The sequence below is a fragment of the Vespula vulgaris genome, chromosome 25 (genome assembly GCF_905475345.1).
Source record: "Vespula vulgaris chromosome 25, iyVesVulg1.1, whole genome shotgun sequence".
Lineage (NCBI taxonomy): Eukaryota > Metazoa > Arthropoda > Insecta > Hymenoptera > Vespidae > Vespula > Vespula vulgaris.
The window spans coordinates 486,519-499,787 of NC_066610.1; the positions used below are offsets into that span (position 1 = coordinate 486,519).

The window sequence follows — 13,269 nt, forward strand, 5'->3', positions numbered from 1 at the left end:
CTGATATATTTGCGAAAGTTCTCTTACATTTGATATTAATTACATTAACGGAGAAAGAAACTTACAAACTTTGAGTAATCCTTCTATAATTTTATTTATATATTTCATGACGTTAGTACAAGTCAACGATGTATAGTCTTCCTACATAGGAAGATGACTTAAGAAAAAAATAAAGAATTTATTAATAAGTAATCTATTTCCCTTTTGTCCTATTCACAAAAATGTTCGCAATACAGATAAATATCCCATAGAAGTTTTGAGAATCTGCAAATATTAATAAATAAAAATAATAATGAAATAATAATTCTATTGTCTGAAGAAGGTACAGAATTTAAAAATAGAATAAATTACTCGATGTATACTTACATCCGTGAAAATGGACAATGACAAGACAGCAAACTTGCCAGATGTTAAGAATTGCGGCTTCTTCGTTCGTATCATACAAATAAGAAAGAATTTCCAGTGTGTTTCTGGTAAATTATACCAGTCGTAATTATAAATGGCATTACCAAGATTTGTACTCTGATTGAATAAAACGAATGACTAGTAATAAGATAATTGATATTTTAATTATACAAAAAATTATTGATGATTTATTTACTTCCTGAATAAAACATTCCCCGATAAAACAATAAACAAATAGCGTGCTTATCACGGAAGAGACGTATACGACGAATACAAGGAACACAACGAATGATGTTATAAGATCTTGCGTTTCTGTACCCTAAAAAAGAAAAAAAGAAAAAGATGGATTACATATAAATTAAGAATATATAATAAATTTTTTAGATAAAAAATAAATCTATGTTGTCTACATTTTTTGAATGTAGATAGTTATGAAGGATATTCGTAAAAAATGGCGAAGTTATAATGATAATAGTAATAATTTTATTGTCTCGTTCAATACTTTCAAATCGAATAACAGTATTATTTCCATAACATATAATTCCCGTTTTCCATCATTTTTTATTTTATCATAATTCCGAAAGATTAATATATGCATCTGTACATATACAATTTGCCAATAGAAAAGAACTAAATGATAACAATTGTCCTGTACGGAGAATCTAAAACGTGTATAAGAAGTTATTTACAATAAAGTAACAAAAGATCCGTCGATAATGTAGAAGTAGATTCAAGGATAACTCATTCAAAAAATATTTCATCATTACATTGTCACAAATGAGCGTCCTATATATCATTAATGTTTATACGATCCAGTAGTTGGCAGCAAGCAAATACTATAGATTAACTAAGACACTTATGAGCATAAATATGAACCTTTAATTAAGAATGTTTTGGAGTAATTAAAGAAAACCAATGGGGATCAAAATAATGATACTGTGTTGCTATGTCAAGTTTGCGGATTTACGGAAAATGTGAATGTAAGTTTTAATCACTTTGCGAGATTTTGGCATGTTAAACTATCAACAGCGAAACTATGGTGATAGAACTCCTAATAAATACAGCTATTTTTCTTTTTTATCAAGGAATATCATGAATTTTCAAAATAATGCAATCAGTGGGTATGGAAATTGATCCGCTCGTTCATGCACAACTATGGCCAAAATTGAGTCGCAATGCTCTGAAAAAGAGACTTGCTTATTTTATAAACACGAACATTAATATCAAATTAATTTTCTTTCGATGATCGAATATTCATGACATGGTCCTGGAATCGATAATTCATTAGGAATATACAGAAATAATTATTGTCAGTTTGTAAGTACAACAAATAACATCAGATGTGCTTTTTTTTCTAAGAGTTACTTCAAAAAATTTCTCGGGAACTATCAAATCGAAAAATTTAAAGTTTTCCGATAATTATTTGTATTAGATTTAAAACTTCTTCTTGACTCGATTTAATCTGCGATGTGCTTCCTTTTTTTGAAAAAAAATGTACAATAGCATTTTCGGGAAGAAGGTAGAAGATAAATATAAATATGCGCCATCTTGTAGAAAAATATTTAATAAATTCGGCTGGACGCATGCTCGTTTTGCGCTTATATATTTTAAGAAAAATTCATTTCTCTTTATTTCAGTAAATTATCGTAGAAATGATGGCAAGTAACGAATTTTCGCCTATATTAATGATCATTTCTATTTCTCCGCCATTTTTTATTACTGTTACAAAAAAAGAATTATCAACTGTATTTTTAAAGTTCCTATTACGGAAACGAATATTTATTTTAATAAATTAGGTAGATTAGTCAAAATTAAATAAGCAATAAAGGAAAGAGCAAAAAATGTTGGATTTTTTCGACTACGGCGTTATGTACTTGATTCAGAAGAAGAAAAAAAGGAAAAATAATTTTGTTCGCTTATATTTGTACCGTCAGTACGTAGTAACCAGAGATACAGATATGCATGCTGGAACCCATCAGTTGCTGCATAATCGGGAAATTAAAGTTATTTTCTAATTCTTCCGTTAATCTGAAATGTTATATTTTAGTATAAATTAGGAATGAAATATTACGATTGAGTTCATCATCATTGTTTGTTTTTTCATTAATAAAAAAGTAAAAATAGAAATGGAATCATTACAATGTTATATAAAGAGAAATATTATTTTTTTTTATTTTAAATATATTCTATACCTTGAAGAATGTAATAAATACGTAATCAAATAAAAAACAAAAAATTATTAATAATTGTCAAAAAATACATAAAATACAATTGAATAAATAAGTAAGAAGAAAATAGGAAATAATGAATAAGGAAATAGTAAAAAATAACGAAAGAACCAGATGGTTAGATCAAGAGACAGGTAAAAACAATAGTTTATTAAACAAATAACGAACTATATCCTTTCCATAAAATCATTTTCTAATATGGTCTAGTATAATATTATTAGATGCAAAAATTTACATCTATATATACGTGTGTATTTTTAATGAACAAAAGAAATTAATTAATGAATATTTAAATAAAATAATGTATTATATATACACTTTATTTATTTGTATATAATTTTGTCATTTTACCTGATCAATCGATAATGTCGTAATATAAGTTCCTTCATACCCTCATTATAATTTTCAGAACTATTTAATACTGCTTTCACCTTATAGGACAATATGGCGAACTGTGCAATTACTTGAATGGACAAATTGACGAACATGCAATCGAATCCTACGTAACCTAATACGATACAAGGTACGAATATTATTTGGTAAGCACAAATCAAAGCATATATCTTCATGTCACTTAAATCGACGATTTCTAATGTCCTGTAGGGCAACTGATAACCCATGGAATTGTTTTGCTTTCCTGAAACGTAGAAAAAGAGTTATAGAAACAAAATATTTTTCTAAGAAAAAGAATTATGAAAATAAAAGACACAAGAACGAAAACATTCGAGTAGCGGATGAAAATATATATTCCAAATATTCATATCCAAAATATGCCCGAAACAATAGTAAATCATATTACTCATAGAATATTACAGGGTATCCATAGATGGTCTATTAGTTTAAAGATAGACATATACTTGAATACAATGTTTTTTTTTTAATTATTTTGTAATGAATTGCGTGTTTGCCATCTCTTCTGTAAATTTTCAAGTCCTGTTTCATAAAAGTGTGCACGCTGTGATGAAAAATATGATTCGAGGTAAATCTGAAAACTACTGACATTTCGAGACATTTTATTTCTTATGAAATATCCCATAGATCTAAACAAATAGTAATCCAATGACGTATTATGGAATGAAGATGGTGAATTCGGTAAAATTTCCTAGCAAAGTTGGTTATTATTATCTTTGGTTATTCTTGGTCCACGGACTCCATCATTAGTATGTAGCGGTATGACATGTTTACTGTTGACCAGTGCCATCAATTTTTTCAACAATGTGTTCTGTAACCGTTCCAATTGTGGACAATAATTATCAACAGCAATTGGTTGTGACAACTCAAAATGTATTATGCCGGTGCGTTACCATTAAATGCACGATAGCACCTTTTTCAACTTCAGATCATGCTTAGACGTGAGTACAGTTGGTTGATTCGAAGAAAGTCATTGATTGATGTCATTTACAGTTGCTATATAGAAAACATTTCTTATCGACAGAAACGATTATGCTAAGAAATGGATCGCTTCGTTGCCTGGTCAATTACGGTGTGCAAATTCATCCTCGTTTATTTTCTTTCGTATTCGACAATTGATTTGAAGTAAAAATACCTTGACCAGTTACTTTTCCGATTTCACGAAGGTGTTTTTGCACTGTCGACTAAGTTACCTCAAATGCTTCAGTTGTTCTTGAATCCGATTGAAGCGGTCTTTTTAAAACATTATTATCAAATTCCACAGGTCCACTTTGATCATCTTCGTATGAAGTGAAAATGATCTCTAATCGAATCGTCTGAACTGACGTTGGAATTTATTGATCTTCGAAACTTAACCGTATCACTAATTTTTTGTTGCTTTAATTTCTAATAGTTGCGTTAAATCCCGATAGAAAATGTAGCAACGTGCAATGACTTATGTATTCTTTTGAGAATTAGTAGAACGAAATTAATATACTTATTAAAAATAACTGGCGACTATTACATGCTCGTGCGTGTATATATGAGTATGTATCTGTGTGTGTGTGTGAGTACATCTAGTAATTCAAGAATAAATAAATAAGTAAACGAATTAAAAAATATCTTCGGACTACACATGGTGGCAAATCTATAAAGGAATTAATATGAAATAAACAAAATATAATGCCATATATAGAAAGAAAAATAAAGAGTATAAATTACCACATTCAATTCCTTCCATAAGTCGATTCGTATAATACAATACTTCTTCCAGCGACATTGAACAACCGATCATAGCAATAAAAAATGGGGGTAATTTAGTATAATTCAAGAAAGTCAATTTCTCCTCTGTAGTTTCATATTTTTCGGTGAGTACATACTCTTCAATTTCCACGAATAATTTACGCAATGCTTCTCTGTTTATTCTAGTGATTGTTATTTTCGTAAGTGTCATCGTTAAAAGAATATTTTCTGCTATGTTGGATACCACGTTGTCCATAGTTTTTGGAGCCGAAATCAATTGTGCTAATGTTAGAGTACAATGAATACAAAGATATGAAAAGAAGAATAGAAATATCGGAAAGTAGTTCTTCAATGGCCAAACTCCCATGCATCTTAAGAGCCTTGAGCTCCAAAGGAATGATTTCTGGACGTTGGCAATTCCTTCTTCCTATAATTGAAACATTCAATTTGTTAATTTGCTACACCGTTTTTTAGATCAGTTATTTTATTATGCATTTAAATTTGTTATAAATAATATTTTATTATAGATAATATATATATATAGATATTGATATATTAATATGATTTATGTGTATATACCTATAAGTATTATATATATACATATTTGTATGAATGCGAAATTTATGGTAATTTCAACGTGATCGTATCTTGTCTCAATTTTCCTATTATAATTGTATCATTAATAAAAAAAGAATATATATGTATGTAGGTGTATGTATATTCTCTTATAAAATATATTTAAATAAACATGTATTGAATTAGAAGTATATAATTAATGTTCTTATTGCTGTTAAATATTTAAACATTAGAATTATTTTAATTTTCAAGATTGATTTTAAAATTTTCAATATTTAATAATAATATTTAAATTATATGAAAAATAATTATACACATTAATAGTATTCATATATATGTTTATGCATTCTTTATTACATTATAATGGGTGTCCAAATATAGCGTTACGTATTTTTTATTTCTTTAACCCGACGTAAATGTAATAAATTGTTCGAATAGACGTTATTCTATAATATAGAGGACATATTGCATTCTTTGTTTTCCATTTATTAAAAGATGTTAAAGTCTATTCGGTCTTAATTTAATTTTTTCTAAATACAAAACTACATTATCCACTATAAAAGAAAAAAGAAGATAAAACAAGTAAATTATCTATAAAACATATTTCTTATCGAACAACGAAGTTGAACGTGAGATACCATTAAATCTTTCCGCTAAATAGCAACAATAAATAATAATAAGTAATATATCCCCTATTCAGATGAGATAACATTAGTTAGAAAAAATTTTCTCAAAAACCACACGTTTTCGAAATAATGATTTTAAATGACTTTGTCTTGAACATCCAACATATTGTTCGTCAAAAATTTCACCTGCCGTTTGTCCATCGAATGAAGTGAATATAATTATTAAACCTCATCGGTTCATGTTTTTCACAACATTCACTAACGTATATTAATATAAATATTTATTTTTTTTTAAACTTTATTCGTAAAATCAAATAATTCTTTAAAAGAAAGAAAAAAAAAACAAGTGGAATATCGTCTGAGAATATATTGCCATAAAATTGTCTAAGAAGCATGAGAACGAAAATACTAAAAAAAAAAAGCTAATAATACTTGAACACTTATTAATGAAATTCCATGACGACAAATATATATAAGAAATAAAAATTAATTGGCAAATGAAATTCCACAAAAATAATTTCGAATATAAATAAATGATCGATGGGAAATAATTTCCAATTAATACGTAGGATATCCATGTCACTTATTAGCGTCATGAATACGATCACTTTATGAGATACGAAACTAGTTCTATGGTTAGAAAAAAAAAAAAAAAAGAGAAAATATTATAGAACTGTGCTCTTTCTTACTTCTATGCTATCCTTTTCCATTTTATCCCTTCGAAGGTTTGCGATAGACTGACGGGAAAACCGTTGAGCGTGCTCCCTAGTAAACTCCGTTTGAAAAGTAGCAATATGCGTGTAAGAGTTGCTTGAATAATTAAACTGAAGTCGACAAAAATAAAATTGAAGAACAACTCGTTCGCAACTCCTTCTAATAACGAGAAAAATAGTAATATCTCACTATAGGGTATACTCACCTTTCTTCGCTCGGACATAGTTCGAAGTTATCCGTTTACTGGTAAATGTTTTCATTCCTACCACCTTTCGTTCGATCATCCATTCGTTCTGTTATTGCTTTCTGTTTACGTGACACGACGAATGAAAAATATTGATAGTGCCTGAATTAATGCTGGTGATTTAAAGCGAAAGAATATTTTTTCATATGAACAAGTATTCGTAAGTACTCGGAGGAATTAAATGTCTTTACTTTGTTCTTCATTATAGAGGACTTCGTATTAGGGGAGTGACAAGTACAGCACTTAAGAACGTATATTACTTCTGAACAATAATGGAAACTTTTTTTTTAATTATCAGTTGCTTTATGCAAGATTTCTTTTTCTTTATTTCTAAAAGGTCAGTCTTTATTGGCACCTCATAAATCTTTTTTTTCCTTAAATTTTACAATCATTATTTTTTCAAACTAATGATATTTTTTTTACGTATTACTTTGATTCTATAAATTTTGATTTTTTCTTTAAATTACAGTTTTCTTTTTCTTTTCTTTGTATATCATTAATGGTTTTTGCATTAATGATAAATGCACACAATTGCATCGTCTACATAAATAGAGACGAGAATTGATAATGTTTGTGATTGGTGAAAAATTCATCCGGTTTTCATGAAAGTAATAAAAAATAAAAGGTTTTTTAATATTAATTTTATTGTCGCATATATACGTAATTTATTAAAAAATAATAATAACAAAAAATCAGATTGGGCTCATATGGGTTTTATATTTTGAAAAAATTGATTACTTACGTTTCAGCATCCGTATTACTAGTAATAATAATTTTTCTTTGAACAGATACACATGCGTGTTATGCTCTTACGTAACATACTTTTTGAGATTATATAGCTATATTTGTATTTATTTCAATTTTTTTTTAGAAATTCTTGTTTTAATATTCATATCAATATCACTTTGTCACATATACGTATGAAAACCAATAAAATCGGAAATAATTTGTCATGTTTTTTGAAGAATGAAACATCTGATATATTTGCCAGAATTCTCTTATATTTGATATTAATTTTTTTGTTATGACGAAAGAAATTAAGTGCCTCGAGCAATCCTTTTAAAATTTTATTCATATATTTTATAACATTAGTACAAGTCAACGATGTGTACAACGAATCGTTCGTCTTCCTATGTAGGAAGATTACTTAACAAAAAAAAAAATTTGTTACTACGTAATCCATTTCCCCTTTGTTCTTTTCACAAAAATGTTCGCAACACCGATAAATATCCCATTGAAGTTTTGAGAATCTGCAAATATTAAAAAATAAATAAAAATAATAGTGAAATAACAATTTTATTGTTACAGTAGGGTACATCATTTAAAAATACAATAAATAAAACTCGATCTATACTTACATCCGTGAAAATGGACAAGGACAAGACAGCAAATTTGCCAGATGTTAAGAATTGCGGCTTCTTCGTTCGTATCATACAAATAAGAAAGAATTTCCAGTGCGCTTCTGGTAAGTCATACCAGTCGTAATTATAAATGGCATTACCAAAATTTGTACTCTGATTGAATAAAACGAATGACTAGTAATAAGATAATTGATATTTTAATTGTACAAAAATTGATATTTTATTTACTTCCTGAATAAAACATTCTCCGATAAAACAATAAATAAAAAGCGTGCTTATCACGGAAGAGACGTACACAACGAATAGGAACGATGTTACAATATCCTGTGTCTCTGAGCCCTAAAAAAGAAAAAAAGAAAAAGATGGATTACATGTTACCATATAAATTAAGGATATATAATAAATTTTTTAGATAAAAAAATAAATTTATGTTGTCTACATTTTTTGAATGTAGATAGTTATGAAGGATATTCGTAAAAAATGGCGGAGTTATACTTGTAATATTAACAATTTAACTGTTTCGTTCAATGTTCTCAAATCGAACATAAGTATCATTTCCATAACATGGTAATTCTTGTTTTCAATCATTTTTTATTTTATTGCAATTTCGTAAAATTAATGTGTGCATGCGTACATGTATAATTTACTAGTAGCAAAAAGATAAGTGATAACAATTGTGATGTACGGAGTAGTTAGAATGGAGTATAAAGACATATCTACAACAAAGTAATAAGAGATGCGACGATGAAGTAGAAGTAGATTTAACTAGAACAAGTCTTTCCATGAACATTTTATCATTGCAGTTTTACAAATAAGGATTCTACACATAATTAATATTTACATGATCCTGGGTCATGCAGTAGTTGGCAGAAAGAAAATACTAAGGATTAACTAAGGCATTTACGATCATGAATATAAAGCTATAACGAACAATGTTTTGGAGTAATTAAAGGAAACCAATGGAGATCAAAATAAGGATACTCTATTATTACGTCAATTTTGCGGATTTACGGAAAATACGAATGTAAGTTTTAATCACCTTTCGTCAGAACTTTGGCTCGTTAAACTATTAACAGCGAATCCATGGTGACAGAAATCCCATTAAACATCGCTACTTTTGTTTTTAATCAAGGAATGTCATCAATCTTCAAAGCAATGCAATCCTTTCGTATGGAAAATGATCCGCTCGTTCATCAATTTGCCACGCAAGAAGATGATCCTTGCACAACTATGGCCAAACTTGACCCGCAATGCTCTGGAAAAGAGGCTTGCTTATTTCATAAACACGAACATTAATACCAAATTAACTTCCTTTCGACGTCGAAGGTTCATTACATGGTTCTGGAATCGATAATTCTTTGCGAATATACAGAAATAATTGTTATCTGTTTGTAAATGCAACAGGTAAGTTCAAATGTGCTTTTTTTTTGTAAAAATAACCTCGAAAACTTTGAAATCTATATGAAAAATTTCTCGAGAACTACTTAATTGAAAAATTAAAAATTTTCCGATAATTGTCTGCATTAAATTTAAAACTTCTTATCGATTCGATTTAATTTGCGATGTTTCATTTTTTTTGAACAAAAATATACAATACGATTTTCCGGCAAGTAGTAGAAGATAAATGTAAATATCCGCCATTTTGTAGAAAAATATTATTTAATAAATTCGGCTGGACAAGTGCTCGTGTTGCTCTTATATATTTTAAGAAAAATTCATTCCTATTTTCATGAATAAATTATCGTAGAGATGATGGCAAGTAACGAATTTTCTCCTATATTAATGATCATTTCCATTTCTCCGCCATTTTTTATTACATTTGCAAAAAAGAATTACCAATTTTATTTTTAAAGTTCCCATTACGCAAACGAATATTTATTTTAATAAATTAGATAGATTAGTCAAAATTAAATAAGCAATAAAGTAAAGAGTAAAAAAATGTTGGATTTTTTCGGCTACGGAGTTATGTACTTGATTCAGAAAAAAAAAAAAGGAAAAATGTATTGTTTGCTTGTATTCGTACCATCAGTACGTAATAACCGGAAATACAGATATGCATGCTGGAACCCATCAGTTGTTGCATAATTGGAAAATTAAAATTATTTTCCAATTCTTCCGTCAATCTGAAATGTTATATTTTATGTATAAATAAAAAATGAAATATTACGATTGAGTTCATCATCATTGTTTGTTTTTTCATTATTAAAAAAATAAAAATAGAAATGGAATCAATACAATGTTATATAGAAGGAAATATTATTTCTTTCATTTTTGATACAATCTAGAGCACGAAGACGGTTGAAAATAGTAAATATATAATCAAATAGTAAATAAAAAGTAATGATTAAGTATCAAAGCAGTATATAAAATATAATGAGTCAATAATTAGACAGAAAAATAAGAAATAGTTAATAAAAAATGTATATATAAATAAATAAGAAAACAAAAAAACGGTTGAATCAAGAGATACGTAAAAACAATAGTTTATTAACCAAATAACAAGCAATGGTTATACATGAAATAATTTTCTAATAATGCATTACTAGATGTAAAAATTTACATGTATATATACGTATATGTTTGTAAATAGATTAAAGAAATTAAGTAATAAACTTTTAAATAAAATATTCATTATATATATATGTATCAATTTTTTGTATATAATTCTATAATATTTTACCTTATCAATCGGTAATGTCGTAGTATAAGTTTCTTCATACCCTCATGGTAATTTGCAGAATTATTTAGTAATGTCTTCACCTTGTATGACAATGTAGCGAACTGTGCAATTACTTGAATGGACAAATTTACAAACATGCAATCAAATCCTACGTAACCTAATACGACACAAGGTACGTACATGACTTGATAAGCACAATTCAATGCATAAATCCTAGTGTCACTTAAGTCGACGATTTCTAATGTCCTGTAGGGCAACTGATAACCCATGGAATTGTTTTGCTTTCCTGAAAAGTAGAAAAAGAGTTATCGAAACAAAATATTTTTCTAAGAAAAAGAATTATGAAAATAAAAGACACAAGAACGAAAACATTCGAGTAGCGGATTAAAATATATATTCCAAATATTCATATCCAAAATATGCGCGAAACAATAGTAAATCATATTACTCATAGAATATTACAGAGTACCCATAGATGGTCTATTAGTTTAAAGATAGACATATACTTGAATACAATGTTTTTTTTTTAATTATTTTCAATATTTTTATTTTAATTATTTTTTTTTAATTATTTTTTTTTAAATGAATTGCGTGTTTGCCATCTCTTCTGTAAATTTTCAAGTCCTGTTTCATAAAAGTGTGCACGCTGTGATGAAAAATATGATTCGAGGTAAATCTGGAAACTACTGACATTTCGAGACATTTTATTTCTTATGAAATATCCCATAGATCTAAACAAATAGTAGTCCAATGACGTAATATGGAATGAAGATGGTAAATTCGATAAAATTTCCTAGCAAAGTTGGTTTATTATTATCTTTGATTATTCTTGACTCCATGGATCTCATTATTAATATGTAGGAATATGATATTTTTATTATAGACCAGTGCTAACAGTTTTTTTAAATAATTCATTCTGTAATCGTTTCAATTTATAGACAATAATCATCAACAGTAATTGTTTCAAATCATGTTTAGATGTGAGTATAGTTAGTTAGTTCGAAGAAAGTCATTGATCGATGTCATTTACAGTTGTTATATAGAAAACATTTCTTATCGACAGAAACGATTATACTAAGAAATGAATCGCTGCATTGTCTGGTTAATTACAGTGTGTAAATTCATCCTCGTTTATTTTCTTTAGTATTTGACAATTAGAGTAAAAATATCTTGACTAGTTACTTTTCACCAAGGTGTTTTTGCACTGTTGACTAAGTAACCCCAAGTGTATCCGCTGTTTCTCGCATTGTCTACCTTGGATATGATTGAAGCGATCATTTTAAAACATTATTATCGAATCCCGCAGGTCGTCCACTTTGATCATTTTTGCATGAAGTAAAAATGGTTCCAATTTGAATTTTCTGAACCGACAACTTATTGATCTTCGAAATTTATTCGAATCGTTAATTTATTGTTGTTTTAATTTCTAATAGTTGCGCTTAATCCTGATAGAAAATGAAACAACGTGCAACGACTTTTGTATTCTTTTGAGAATTAGTAGTACGAAATTAACTTACTTATTAAAAATATTAAAACTGTTTGGCAACTATTACATGCTTGTAAGTGTATACATGAGCAAGTGTCTGTATATGAGAGTATACCTAATAATTAAATAATAAATAAATAAGTAAACGAATCAAAAAATATCTTCGGACTACACATGGTGGCAAATCTATAAAGGAATTAATATAAAATATATAAAATATAATGTCATATATATTTAGAAGAAATATTAGAAAGTATAAAAATAGTATAAATTACCACTTTCAATTCCTTCCATAAGTCGACTCGAATAATACAAGACTTCTTCCAGCGACATTGAGCAGCCGATCATAGCAATAAAAAATGGGGGTAATTTAGTATAATTCAAAAATGTCAATTTCTCCTCTGCAGTTTCATATTTTTCGGTGAGTGCATACTCCTTAATTTCCAAAAATAATTTACGTAATGCTTCTCTGTTTATTCTTGTGATGGTTATTTTCGTTAGTGTCATCGTTAAAAGAATATTTTCCGCTACGTTCGATATCACGTTTTCCATAGTTTTTGGAGCCGAAAACAATTGTGCTAATGTTAAAGAACAATGAATAGAAAGATATGTGAAGAAGAAGAGAAATATCGGAAAGTAGTTCTTCAATGGCCAAACTCCCATGCATCTTAACAGTCTTGAGCTCCAAAGGAATGATCTCTGGACGTTGGCAATTCCTACTTCCTATAACAAATACATCCAATTTGTTAATTTGCTAGATCGATTTTAAATCAGGTATGTTGCTATGAATTTATATAAATTTTGTTATAGCTAATA

General features: G+C 28.0%; 2 protein-coding genes across 2 annotated transcripts; both read right to left on the reverse strand.

Moving 5' to 3' along the window:
- Window positions 1–2,321: 2,321 nt before the first annotated feature.
- Window positions 2,322–5,022, reverse strand: LOC127072286 (uncharacterized). The gene is made up of 3 exons (XM_051012586.1): window positions 4,746–5,022; window positions 2,985–3,270; window positions 2,322–2,433 (listed from the first exon to the last, which is right to left on the reverse strand). The coding sequence occupies exons 1-3, from the start codon at window positions 5,020–5,022 to the stop codon at window positions 2,322–2,324; spliced, it is 675 nt and encodes a 224-aa protein (XP_050868543.1).
- A 3,096-nt stretch (window positions 5,023–8,118) lies between these two features.
- Window positions 8,119–13,148, reverse strand: LOC127072312 (odorant receptor 4-like). Its single transcript, XM_051012627.1, has 6 exons — window positions 12,729–13,148; window positions 10,968–11,253; window positions 10,311–10,410; window positions 8,516–8,626; window positions 8,285–8,440; window positions 8,119–8,176 (listed from the first exon to the last, which is right to left on the reverse strand). The coding sequence occupies exons 1-6, from the start codon at window positions 13,114–13,116 to the stop codon at window positions 8,126–8,128; spliced, it is 1,092 nt and encodes a 363-aa protein (XP_050868584.1). The 5' UTR covers window positions 13,117–13,148; the 3' UTR covers window positions 8,119–8,125.
- Window positions 13,149–13,269: the final 121 nt, after the last annotated feature.